The 13,773-nt window shown below is 36.6% G+C and overlaps 1 protein-coding gene across 1 annotated transcript in view; it reads left to right on the top strand.

Annotated features, from left to right (window-relative positions):
* The window catches only part of ITGB3BP (integrin subunit beta 3 binding protein), an 88,763-nt gene that overhangs the window by 47,809 nt on the left and 27,181 nt on the right, over positions 1–13,773 (top strand). The window contains exon 4 of the mRNA XM_079899479.1: positions 6,284–6,353. Within this exon, the coding sequence (XP_079755605.1) occupies positions 6,284–6,353 (70 nt within the window). The remainder of the gene's footprint in view (positions 1–6,283; positions 6,354–13,773) is intronic.

The raw sequence follows: 13,773 nt of genomic DNA, 5'->3' as shown, positions 1-13,773 counted from the left end.
AACTGTAGATTGCTTTGGGTAGTATAGTCATTTTCACAATGTTGATTCTTCTAGTCAAGTGGTATATCTCTTCATCTGTTTGTATCATCTTTAACTTATTTCATCAGTGTCTTACAGTTTTCTGAGTATAGGTCTTTTACCTTTTTAGGTAGGTTTATTCCTAGTTATTTTATTCTTTTTGTTGCAATGGTAAATGGGAGTGTTTCCTTAATTTCTCTTTCATATTTTTCATCATTAGTGTATAGGAATACAAGAGATTTCTGTGCATTAATTTTGTATCCTGCTCCTTTACCAAATCATTGATTAACTCTAGTAGTTTTCTGGTAGCATCTTTAGGATTCTCCATGTATAGTATCATGTCATCTGCAAACAGTGACAGTTTTACTTCTTCCTTTCCAATTTGGATTCCTTTTATTTCTTTTTCTTCTCTGATTGCTGTGGCTAAAACTTCCAAAACTGTGTTGTATAATAGAGGTAAGATTGGGCAACCTTGTCTTGTTCCTGATCTTAGTGGAAGTGGTTTCAGATTTACACCACTGAGAATGATGTTAGCCATGGATTTGTCATATATGGCCTTTGTTTTGTTGAGGTAAGTTCCCTCTATGCTTACTTTCTGGAGAGTTTTTATCATAAATGGGTGATGAATTTTGTAGAAAGCTTTTTCTATATCTATTGAGATTATCATATGGTTTTATCCTTCAATTTGTTAATATTGTGTATCACATTGATTGATTGGCCTATATTGAAGAATCCTTGCATTCCTGGGATAAACCCCACTTGATCATGGTGTATGATCCTTATAATGTGCTGTTGGATTCTCTTTGCTAGTATTTTATTGAGGATTTTTGCATCTATGTTTATCAGTGATATTGGCCTGTAGTTTTCTTTGTTTGTGAGATCTTTGTCTGGTTTTGGTATCAGGGTGATGGTGGCCTGGTAGAATTTGTTGGGGAGTGTTCCTCCCTTTGCTATATTTTGGAAGAGTTTGAGAAGGATAGGTGTTAGCTCTTCTCTAAACGTTTGATAGAATTTGCCTGTGAAGCCATCTGGTCCTGGGCTTTTGTTTGTTGGAAGATTTTTAATCACAGTTTCAATTTCAGTGATTGTGACTGGTCTGTTTATACTTTCTGTTTCTTCCTGATTCAGTCTCAGAAGGTTGTGGTTTTGTAAGAAATTGTCCATTTCTTCCAGGTCGTCCCTTTTATTGGCATATAGTTGCTTGTAGTAATCTCTCATGATCCTTTGTATTTCTGCAGTGTCAGTTGTTACTTCTCCTTTTTCATTTCTAATTCTGTTGATTTGAGTCTTCGCACTTTTCTTTTTGATGAGTCTGGCTAATGGTTTATCAATTTTGTTTATCTTCTCAAAGAACCAGCTCTTAGTTTTATTTATCTTTGCCATTGTTTCCTTCATTTCTTTTTCATTTATTTCGGATCTGATCTTTATGATTTCTTTCCTTCTAATAACTTTGGGGTTTTATTGTTCTTGTTTCTCTCATTGCTTTAGGTGTAAGGTTATATTGTTTATTTGAGATTTTTCTTGTTTCTTGAGGGAGGATTGTGCTGCTCTAAACTTCCCTATTAGAACTGCTTTTGCTGCATCCCATAGGTTTTGGATCATTGTGTTTTCATTGTCATTTATTTCTAGGTTTTTTTGTTTAGAACTTCATGTTTGTTAAAACCTTTTTTTAAAAAATTTATTTTATTTTATTTATTTTAGGCTGTGTTGGGTCTTCGTTGCTACACGTGGGCTTTCTCTGGTTGCGACAAGCAGGATCTACTCTTCGTTGTGGTGTATGGGCTTCTCACTGCGGTGGCTTCTCTTGTTGCGGAGCACAGGCTCTAGTTGCACAGGCATCAGTAGCTGTGGCTCATGGGCTCAGTAGTTGTGGCTCGTGGGCTGTAGAGCACAGGCTCAGTAGTTGTGGAACACAGCACAGGCTTAGTTGCTCCACAGCATGTGGGATCTTCCCAGACCAGGGCTTGAACCCATGTCCCCTGCATTGGCAGGTGGATTCTTAACCACTGCACCACCAGGGAAGCCCTGTTTCTGGGTATTTTTTTATTTCCTCTTTGATTTCTTCAGTGATCTCTTGGTTATTTAGTAGTGTATTGTTTAGCCTCCATGTGTTTGTATTTTTTACCATTTTTTTCCTGTACTTGATATCTAGTCTCATAGCATTGTGGTTGGAAAAGATACTTGATATGATTTCAATTTTCTTAAATTTACCAAGGCTTGATTTGTGACCCAAGATATCATCTATCCTGGAGAATGTTCCATGAGCACTTGAGAAGAAAGTGTATTCTGTTGGTTTTGGATGGAATGTCCTATAAATAAAAATAAAGTCCATCTTGTTTACTGTGTTATTTAAAGCTTGTGTTTCCGTATTTATTTTCATTTTGGATGATCTGTCCATTGGTGAAAGTGGGGTGTTATAGTCCCCCAGTATGATTGTGTTACTGTCAATTTCCCCTTCTGTAGCTGTTAGCATTTGCCTTATGTATTGAGGTGCTCCTATGTTGGGTGCATAAGTATTTACAATTGTTATATCATCTTCTTGGATTGATCCCTTGATCATTATGTAGTGTCCTTCTTTGTCTCTTCTAATAGTCTTTATTTTAAAGTCTATTTTGTCTGATATGAGAATTGCTGCTCCAGCTTTCTTTTGATTTCCATTTGCATGGAATATCTTTTTCCATTCCCTCACTTTCAGTCTGTATGTGTCCCTAGGTCTGAAGTGGATCTCTTGTAGACAGCATGTATACAGGTCTTGTTTTTGTATCCATTCAGCCAGTCTGTGTCTTTTTGGTTAGAGCATTTAATCCATATACATTTATGGTAATTATCAATAAGTATGTTCCTATTACCATTTTCTTAATTGTTTGGGGTTTGTTATTGTAGGTCTTTTCCTTCTCTTGTGTTTCCTGCCTAGAGAAGTTCTTTTAGCATTTGTTGTAAAGCTGGTTGCTGGTGCTGAATTCTCTTAGCTTTTGCTTGTCTGTAAAGTTTTAATTTCTCCGTCAAATCTGAGATCCTTGCTGGGTAGAGTAATCTTGGTTGTAGGTTTTTCCCTTCCATCACTTTAAATATGTCCTGCCACTCCCTTCTGGCTTGTAGAGTTTCTGCTGGAAGATCAGCTGTTAACCTTATGCGGATTCCCTTGTATGTTATTTGTTGCTTTTCCCTTGCTGCTTTTAATAGTTTTTCTTTGTATTTAATTTTTGTTTTGTTTTGTTTATGCGGTATGTGGGCCTGTCACTGTTGTGGCCTCTCCCATTGCAGAGCACAGGCTCCGGACGCGCAGACTCAGCGCCCATGGCTCACGGTCCTAGCCGCTCCATGGCATGTGGGATCTTCCCGAACTGGGGCACGAACCCGTGTCCCCTGCATCAGCAGGCGGACTATCAACCACTGCGCCACCAGGGAAGCCCTGTATTTAATTTTTGATAACTTGATTAATAGGTGTTTTGGTGTGTTTCTCCTTGGATTTATCCTGTATGGGACTCTCTGTTTTCAACTATAATCTCTCTCAGTCCCTTTCTTTTTCCCTTCTTCTTCTGGGACCCCTAGAATTCGAATGTTTGTGCATTTAATGTTGTCCCAGAGGTCTCTGACACTGTCCTCAATTCTTTTCATTTTTTTTCTTTATTCTGCTCTGCAGTAGTTATTTCTACTATTTTATCTTCCTGGTCACTTATCCATTCTTTTGCCTCAGTTATTCTGCTATTGATTCCTTCTAGAGAATTTTTAATTTCATTTATTTTGTTGTTCATCATTGTTTGTTTGCTCTTTAGTTCTTCTAGGTCCTTGTTAAACGTTTCTTGTATTTTCTCCATTCTATTTCCAAGATTTTGGTTCATCTTTACTATCATTACTCTGGATTCTTTTTCAGGTAGACTGCCTATTTCCTCTTCATTTGTTTGGTCTGGTGGATTTTTACCTTGCTCCTTCATCTGTGTATTTATTTTTCTGTCTTCTCATTTTGCTTAACTTACTGTGTTTGGGGTCTCCATTTTGCAGGCTTCAGGGGTTCTTAGTTCCCATTGTTTTTGGTGTCTGCCCCCAGTGGGTAAGGTTGGTTCAGTGGGTTGTGTAGGCTTCCTGGTGGAGGGGACTGGTTCTGGTGGATGAGGCTGGATCTTGTCTTTCTGGTGAGCAGGACTGCATCCAGTGGTATGTTTTGGAGTATCTGTGAACTTATTATGAGTTTAGGCAGCCTCTCTGCTAATGGGTGGGGTTGTGTTCCTGTCTTGCTAGTTGTTTGGCATGGGGTGTCCAGCACTGTAGCTTGCTGGTCATTGAGTGGAGCTGGGTCTTAGTGTTGAGATGGAGATCTCTGGGAGAGCTCTTGCCAATTGATATTATGTGTGGCTATGAGGTCTCTGATGGTCCAATGCCGTGAACTCGGCTCTCCCACCTCAGGGCTCGGGCCTGACACCCGGCCAGAGCACCAAGACCCTGTCAGCAACATAGCTCAGAAGAAAGGGGAGAAAAAAAAAGAAAGTAAGAAAAAATAATTTTTTTAATGAAATAAAATAAAGTTACTAAAATTAAAATTTTTTTTAATTATTAAAATAAGAAAGGTAATTAAGAAAAAAGAAGAAAGCAGCAAAATCAGTAAACAAATCTACCAAAGATAACAAGTGCTGAAAACTAAGATAAACATAAAAATCAGAAACTAGTCAGTCACATACAGCAAACCCCAAGTCTGTAGTTGCTTCCAAAGTCCACTGCCTCAATTTTGGGATGATTTGTTGTCTATTCAGGTATTCCACAGATGCAGGGTACATCAAGTTGATTGTGGAGATTTAATCCGCTACTCCTGAGGCTGAACAGAGAAATTTCCCTTTCTCTTCTTTGTTCGCACAGCTCCTAGGGTTCAGCTTTGGATTTGGCCCTGCCTCTGCATGTATGTCGCCCTCTGGCATCTGTTCTTTGCCCAGAAAGGAGGGGGTTAAAGGAGCAGCTGATTTGGGGGCTCTGGCTCACTCAGGCTGTGGGGAGGGAAGGGTACAGAATGTGTGGTGAGCCTGGGGTGGCAGAGGCCAGCATGACGCTGCAACAGCCCGAGGCATGCCATGTGTTCTCCTGGGGAAGTTGTCCCTGGATCATGGGATCCTGGCAGTGGTGGGCTGCACAGGCTCCCTGGGGCATGGGTGTGGATATTGACCTGTGCTTGCACATAGGATTCTTGGTGACTGCAGCAGCAGCGTTAGTGTCCGGGCTGTCCCTGGTGTCCGGGCTGATAGCCGTGGCTTGCACCTGTCTCTGAAGTTCATTTAGTCAGTGCTCTGAATCTCCTCTCCTTGCGCACCCCGAAACAATGGTCTTTTGACTCTTAGGCAGTTCCAGACTTTTCCTGGACTCCCAGCTAGCTGTGTTGCACTAGCCCCCCTCAGGCTGTGTTCACACAGCCAACCCCAGTCCTCTCCCTGGGATCTGACCTCTGAAGCCGAAGCTGAAGGTCCCAGCCCCACCTGCCCTGGTGGGTGAGCAGACAAGCCTCTTGGGCTGGTGAGTGCTGTCGGCATTGACCCTCTGTGCGGGAATCTCTCTGCTTTGCCCTCTGCACCCCTGTTGCTGTGCTCTCCTCCGTGGCTCCGAAGCTTACCCCTGGCACGCCCTGTCTCCGCCAGTGAAGGGGCTTCCTAGTGTGTGGAAACTTTTCCTCTTTCACAGCTCCCTGCCAGAGGTGCAGGTCTCGTCCCTATTCTTTTGTCTCTGTTTTTCCTTTTGCCCTACGCAGGTATGTGGGGAATTTCTTGCCTTTTGGGAAACTTGAGGTCTTCTGCCAGCGTTCAGTAGGTGTTCTGTAGGAGTTGTTCCACGTGTAGATGTATTTCTGATGTATTTGTGGGTAGAAAGATGATCTCCATGTCTTACTCCTCTACCATCTTGAGGGTCCCTCCTCATGAAAATATTTGATGAAAAACTAATGTATTTTAAACTAATTATATTATCAAAGTGGGTTTATCTAGTTTTTCTTTTTAATATACCAAGCCCCAGTGGAAATTTTATTCAAAAGGTTATTTCTTCTATATAATGTAATCATGAATAAAACATTAGGAGACTGGCAAATTTAAAAAAAACCTACCTATTGAAAAGTTATCCACAATAGTGAAAAAATTTTCTCGTAACAAATTTCAGGATACTTTTTCTTTACCTACTCTTCTTTCATTTGTCAACCCTTTTATTTTCTGTTGAAAAGTTGGTGATTTAAATTCTATTTAAAATTTGACAGTTTTTGCCTTAACTTTACGTTCTTTTTATTGCACACATATAGGAAAGAGGAAAAACTGGAATCACCTCAGTATAACCGAAAGAAAGGAATCTACTACAGAAGACAATGATGAGTAAGTTCGTTGTTGCTGAAATAATATACTCGTGTGTCTTAAAAGAAAAAGGTCATATTTGTTAAAGTGATGATTTAAGATAAATCATTTCTTTGCAGAAATGAATAGTTTATACCTGAGTAGAAGTATTTTTTCTTAAAGAAGTAAAATTCTTTATTTATGATGTGTTTTGCCATGTTCATATGATGGTGATATATGATACCTTTATTTTAATACCCATTTAGCCCAGTTTCCCCAGCCTATGCTTAAGAGACTAGCTTAGGGTAAAACTGAGGGAAACACCCTCTTTGGATTTACATGGATGGACAAGTAATACATTGTCTTGGAACATAATTGCTGGTTCAAGAGCTAGGAACACAGTGAAGCCAGCAGAGTAAGGAATCTAGAGGAACCTAGAAGGCTTATTGGCCATCAGTTATTTTCATATTGGCCTGTCAAGGGTGCCTTGAATGAAGTCATTATGTGTAAAAAGCTACTGCCTATGTATTCTGGGAAGAATATTTATATCTATCCACTGAGGCTGAAAAAATTGAAATAAGCAGAACAGGGGGTTCAAGTTTTAAAGTACTTCATATGTTCAGCTCATTTACCTTTCCAACTGTATCTTCTGTGTGCCATACAATATGATGGATGGATGGGTAAAGATGAGGAAAATAAAACATCTACCCATTGGGAGCTTATGGTCTCATGTTGTAAGTTAATATATCTACTCTAACTTAGAAATGGGTTATGGGTTATGTTTCGAAATGTTATTTATTTATTTATTTAAATTGAAGTATAGTTGATTTACAATGTTGTGTTAGTTTCAGGTGTACAGCAAAGCAATTGAATTTTATATACATATATGTGTGTGTGTGTGTATATATGTTATTACAACCTATAGGTTATTACAAGATATTGAATATAGTTCCCTGTGCTATACAGTAGGCCCTTGTTGTTTATTTTATATTGAGTAATGTGAATCTGTTAATCCCAAACTGCTAATTTATCCCTCCCTTCCCCCCACTTTTCGCTTGGTATCCATAAGTTTGTTTTCTATGTCTGTGAGTCTGTTTCTGTTTTGTAAGCAAGTTCATTTGTATCATGTTTTTTTAGATTCCACATATAAGTCATATCATATGATATTTGTATTTCTCTGTCTGACTTACTTTACTTAGTATCATCTCTAGGTCCTTTCATGTTGCTGCAAATGGCATTATTTCATTCTTTTTATGGCTAAGTAATATCCCATTGTGTATATACACCACACCTTGTTTATCCATTCATCTGTCAATGGACATTTAGGTTGCTTTGGTGTCTTGGCTATTGTAAATAGCACTGCAATGAACATTGGGGCGCATGTATCCTTTCAAACCATGTTTTTATCTGTATATATGTCCAGGAATGGGATTGCTAGATCATATGGTAGCTCCATTTTTAGTTTTTTAAGGAACCTCCATACTGTTCTCCATAGCAGCTATACCACTTTACATTCCCACCAACAGTGTAGGAGGGTCCCTTTTCTCCACACCCTCTCCAGCATTTATTACTTGTAGACTTTCTGATGATGGCCATTCTGACCGGTGTGAGGTGCTTTCTCATTGTAGTTTTGATGTGCATTTCTCTAGTGATTAGCGATGTTGAGCATCTTTTCATGTGCCTCTTCGTCATCTGTATGTCTTCTTTGGAGAAATGTCTATTTAAGTCTTCTGCCCCTTTTTTGATTGGGTTGTTTGTTTTTTTGTTATTGAGCCACATGAGCTCTTTGCAAATTTTGGAGACTAATCCCTTGTTGGTCGCATTGTTTGCAAATATTTTCTCCCATTCTGTGGGTTGTCTTTTCGTATTGTTTATGGTTTCCTTTGCTGTGCAAAAGCTTTTAGGTTTAATTAGGTCCCATTTGTTTAATTTAGTTTTTATTACCATTACACTAGGAGTCAGCTTGAAAAAGATACTGCTGCGATTTATGTCAAAGAGTGTTCTGCCTGTGTTTTCCTCTGTGAGTTTTATAGTATCCAGTCTTACATTTAGATCATAAATACATTTTAGTTTTGTATATGGTGTTAGAGAATGTCCTAATTTCATCTTTTTACATGTAGTTGTTCGGTTTTCTCATCACCACTCATTGAAGAGACTGTCTTTTCTCCATTGTATATTCTTGCCTCCTTTGTTGTAGATTAATTGATCATACGTGCGTGGGTTTATTTCTGGTCTCTCCTGTTCCATTGATCTGTGTGTCTGTTTTTGTGCCAGTACTATACTGTTTTGATGACTGTAGCTTTACAGTATAGCCTGAAGTCAGGGAGCCTGCTTCCTCCAGCTCCATTCTTTCTCAGGATTGTTTTGGCTCTTCAGAGTCTTTTGTGTTTCCATACAAATTTTTAAATTACTTGTTCTAGTTCTGTGAAAAATGCTATTGGTAATTTGATAGGGATTGCTCTGAATCTGTAGATTTCCTTGGGTAGTATGGTCATTTTAGCAATATTGAGTCTTCCAATCCAGGTGTACAGTATGTGTTTCTGTTTGTGTCATCTTCAGTTTCTTTCATCAGGGTCTTATTGTTTTTGGAGTACAGGTCTTTTTCCTCCTTTGGTAGGTTTATTCCTGGGTATTTTATTCTGTTGGATGTGCTGGTAAATGGGATTGTTTAATTTCTCTTTCATTGTTAGTGTATAGAAATGCAACAAATTTCTGTATATTAATTTTGTATCCTGCAACTTTACCAATTTATTGATGAGCTCTAGTAGTTTTATGGTGGCATCTTTAGGATTTTCTAGGTATAGTATCATGTCATCTGTAAACAGTGACAGTTTTACTTCTTTTACTTCATTTCCAATTTGGATTACTTTTATTTGTTTTTCTTCTCTGATTGCTGTGGCTAGGACTTCCAAAATTATGTTGAATAAAAGTGGCAAGAGAGGGCATCCTTGTCTTCTTCCTGATCTTAGAGGAAATGCTTCCAGCTTTTCACTGTTGAGTATGATATTAGCTGTGGGTTTGTCATATGTGGCCTGTATTATGTTGAGGTATATTCCCTCTACGCCCACTTTCTGGAGAGTTTTTATCATAAATGGATGTTGAATTTTATCAAAAGCTTTTTCTGCATCTATTGAGATGATCACATGCTTTTTATTATTCATTTGTTAATGTGTTTCATGTTGATTGATTTGCTGATATTGAAAAATCCTTGCATCCCTGGGATAAATTCCACTTGATCATGATGTATGATCCTTTTAATGTATCATTGGATTTGGTTTGCTCATATTTTGTTGAAGATATTTACATGTGTGTATTGGCATGTAATTTTCTTTTTTTGTGATATGTTTGTCTGGTTTTGGTATCAGAGTTACATTGACTTCATAGAATGAGTTCAGTAGTGTTCCTTCCTCTGCAATTTTTTGAATGATTTCAAAAGGGTCAGTTTTAACTCTTGTCCAGATGTTTGGTAGAATTTGCCTATGAAGCCATCTGATGCTGGACTTTTGTTTTTTGGTAGTTTTTAAATTACTGTTTCAATTTCAGTAGTTGTGATTGGTCTGTTCATATTTTCTATTTCTTTCTGGTTCAATCTTGGGTCTGTGTGTTTTTTAAATCATTTGAGTGAACCTTAGAATGCATTTTCCATACAAATTGTGTTGTTATTTGAGGTTATAACCTCAAGTCAGGGCTACAAGTCTATTTTTTTCATAATGTAGGTGAAGTATAGTATTAATCAGTAGTAGTCTAGATAAAAAGATATGGAGAGTGCCACTTAGAGTACAGTAGGGACAAAGGGAAGAGTTTTCTCAAAGAGGTGTCCTTCTTTGACAGCTTCATCTATCACCTGTACCCCTTTATCTGTTTTTATAGCTGCTTTCCCTAGCCATACTCCCCCCAGTTCCAAATATTTTCATGTGCCCTATCCCACAGATATTTTTGTTGTCAATTACCATTCCTCCTTCCTCTAACCGAAGTTCCAGTTTCCTTGGTGAAACCAATCTCAACTAGATATTAAGTGAGAAGCATTATTTTTTTGTTCAACTCATTTAATATATTTTGAAAGAGACAGTAGATGTACATAATAAGAACTCAAACTGTACAAAGGGATATATAGAAAGCAAGTAACAATTTTTGAATCACATATATAATCTTGTGTTTGAAAGCAGTTACCTGCTAAACCAAATTAATCTCTGATACAGTTGTATGAAGTATAACAAACTTAGAAGTAAAAGTAGACAGGAAATGAGAAAGTATTTTTGGACAGTAGTGATACCATGTAAGCAAACCAGACTTACCTGTTGCTTTCCCCTGAATCAGCTCCACTCAAGCTATCCTAAGTTTTCATAGTGTTTTTCCTTTTTTCTTCTGAACCCATCAATCTGCTTACAGCTTGACATTTTTTTTAACTTTTTATTTTATATTGGAGTATAGTTGATTAACAATGTTGTGTTAGTACAACAGAGTGATTCAGTTATACATATACACAGTAGCTCCCATAGCAGTGAGCTTTCAAGTAGCAAGGGAGGAGCAAGAAACTTTGTTATGGGTCACTTAGGAATTTGCCAGTATTTATTTAATTTCCCTCAATATTTGTTTCTAAAGATCCCTGTTATTTATGTATATCACTCCATGACTTGGTGTTAGAATTAATGAATTTAAGTACAAGCCAAGATATCTTACAATGTATAAAAATTATGTGTTTCTGATTGTTTTTTTCCACCCATCATAAAATTACTCAGACCTAGTCAATAGAGCTGTTTTATTAGCTTTAGTAATAAGCTCTTTATTTATTCCATTTGTTTAGATTTGTTTTATTATTTTGTAAAACCATTCCAAAGACTTGGATTTTTTAAAACCTGAAATTAAACCAAACATTTTGTACTTTTAGATCAATTTTAAATGATTATAACATTTTATGTTTTGTTTTGGCAATTGCATTAGGTTATGGTTTTCCAGAGAAACAGAACCAATAGCAAATGTACATACATATAGTAATATAATAATAACAATAAAAATTATTAATGATGTAATAATTATTAATTAATAATAGATTAATAATGAATTATATATACAATTACCTATATAGATAGATTTATTATGAGGAATTGACTCATACAATTATGGAGGTTAAGTCCTACCATGTACCATCAGCAAGCTGGAGGTCCAGGAAAGCCAGTGGTATAATTTCAGTCTAAGACTAAAGGCCTGACGACCAGGGAAGCCAATGGTGTAAAATCTCAGTTCAAGGGCAGAAGAGCAATATCCCAGCTACAGCAGGCAAGCAGGGAACCCATCCTCCCTTCCTCTGCTTTTTCTTCTATTCAGACCCTCAGTGGATTGTATGATGCCCACCCACATTGGGGAAGGCAATTTACTGAGCCAGTATTAATTACTAAGACGGTTGCATAGCAGTGATTTTCTAATCCCATCATTCTTTTCTGTTAGCTGGCCTTTTTGAAAGTCATGAGTTCATAGTGATATAGTGTCTTTCCTTGCCTTCCCCCTTTCCATATTTGCACTCCTTTTCAAACAGTAGATCTCTGGCTTCTATTAGCAGCAGTCCATTTGCACACTTGCTTATTCCTACAGTATATACAAAATGATTTCAAAATTCCTGCACTGATAAAAACAAACCTGCAAAAGCATTTTTGTTTGCATTCTTTTTTGTCTTTAGTTTGAAGGTATATAGTCAAATTACTGTGTTCAGAACTACTTGGATTAGTTCTCCATATGAACTACTTCCATATGAAGTAGTAAGGTTAGCTTGTTGATGTTTATATGCAATTTTGATATTTTTTTCTCATCCTTTTTTATTTTTGTTTTTTGACTGTGTAAAACAACTGATATGGTTCCAAAAGTCAAAACTTTACAAAAACGTATACATAGAGATGTGTTACTATTCCCTGCTGCATTCCTTCTGTGTAGTCCCTATAAGTAACCAAATTAATTAGTTTCTGGTTTACCTTTCATATGTTTATTTTTATAAAATTAAGCCATTTCATTTATTTTATCTCATTTCTCTTCTTATACAAAGATGGCATACAATTTATACTCTTTCATACTTCGCTCTTTCCACTTACAAATATGTCCTGAAATCACTGCCTGTTAATCGACTTGGCAAGTTTTAAATGTAAGAATTCTCCAGCAGGAAAATATAGTTCCATGTTTTAAAATTTCCATGTAAATTTTTTTTCCCCAGAAAACAAGCAATTAGTGACATGTCAATAAAGCTCAATATGTCAATAAAATTTGTTTATAAATTAAACAAACACCTACACATTAATATTTCATGTGAACTTCTATATTCTTTATTCTCTAAAAGGAAAATATATAATTCACTGCCATTGGTTTTTCTTCCTCTTCGCAATTTTTGCTGCTGCTGGCACTGCTACAAAAAATGCAGTAATGGTGACTGTCCTTCTATAAAGTTTGTTTTCATATAATTGTAGGTTTTTCATTTTGAGAAGTAAAACATAGATCATGTGTACCTTTTACCCACTTTCCTGACATGATAACATCTTCCAAAGCTGTAGTACAATATCAGAACCAGGAAATTGATGTTGATACAATGCACCAATCTTTGTTCAGTTTTCTAAATTTTACAATACATATTCATTTGTATATGTGTGTATATGTTCTGTGCAATTTTATCACATATGTAGGTTCACGTATCCACCACCACAGTCAAGATACAGAATAGTCCTGTCACCACAAGGATCCCTCCTGCTGTATAAAGTGTATTTTTAATCACTTTTATTTTATTTAATAAAATATTTTATTTATTTTATTTTATTCTCTTATAGGCAGAAGAGTAACTTTTATTTCTATACTAATCCAAATAAGACCTTTTTAAAAGTAATGTTACACCAGAAATGGGTTTTGTTTTTTGTTTTTTATCTATACAATTTAATTGTGGCAAGTAACCACATTTCAGAATTCTAATTTTCTCTTTACTGTATTTTAAGTATTTAATCAAAGAGCAAGAATACTGACTTATGGATCATTTTCTGCTTAAATGAGGGTCTCTGGGGGTAAGTTAGTTGAAAATGTTTATCAAAAGCTTAGGATGAAGATATAGTTATGCCTATATTCTGTAGGTGATCAAAGACTAAGAGGAAACCAGTATTTACTTTTATTTTCAACTGTTTAAAATTCTTGAAAGGAAAGAATGAAAACTTTCCTCCAAACATCAGTAACAAGACAACCATGGTCACTTTCCCCACTGGTATTCAATATTTTACTGAAAATTCTAGCCAGAGCAATTAGATAAGAAAAAGAATGAAAAGGCATCCAACTGGAAAAGAAGAAATAAAACTATCTCTATTTGCAGATGACATGATCCTATAGAGAGAGACTCCCGAAGAATGCACAAGAAACTGCTAGTATTAATAAACAAATTCAGCAAAATTACAGGGTATATGATCAACACACAAAAATCAATTGTGTTTCTATACACCTGCAG

This window comes from Stenella coeruleoalba, assembly GCF_951394435.1.
Source record: "Stenella coeruleoalba genome assembly, chromosome: 1".
Classification (NCBI taxonomy): Eukaryota; Metazoa; Chordata; class Mammalia; order Artiodactyla; family Delphinidae; genus Stenella; species Stenella coeruleoalba.
Note: the sequence above shows the minus strand (reverse complement) of the source record. Positions and strands in the feature narration are given on the sequence as shown.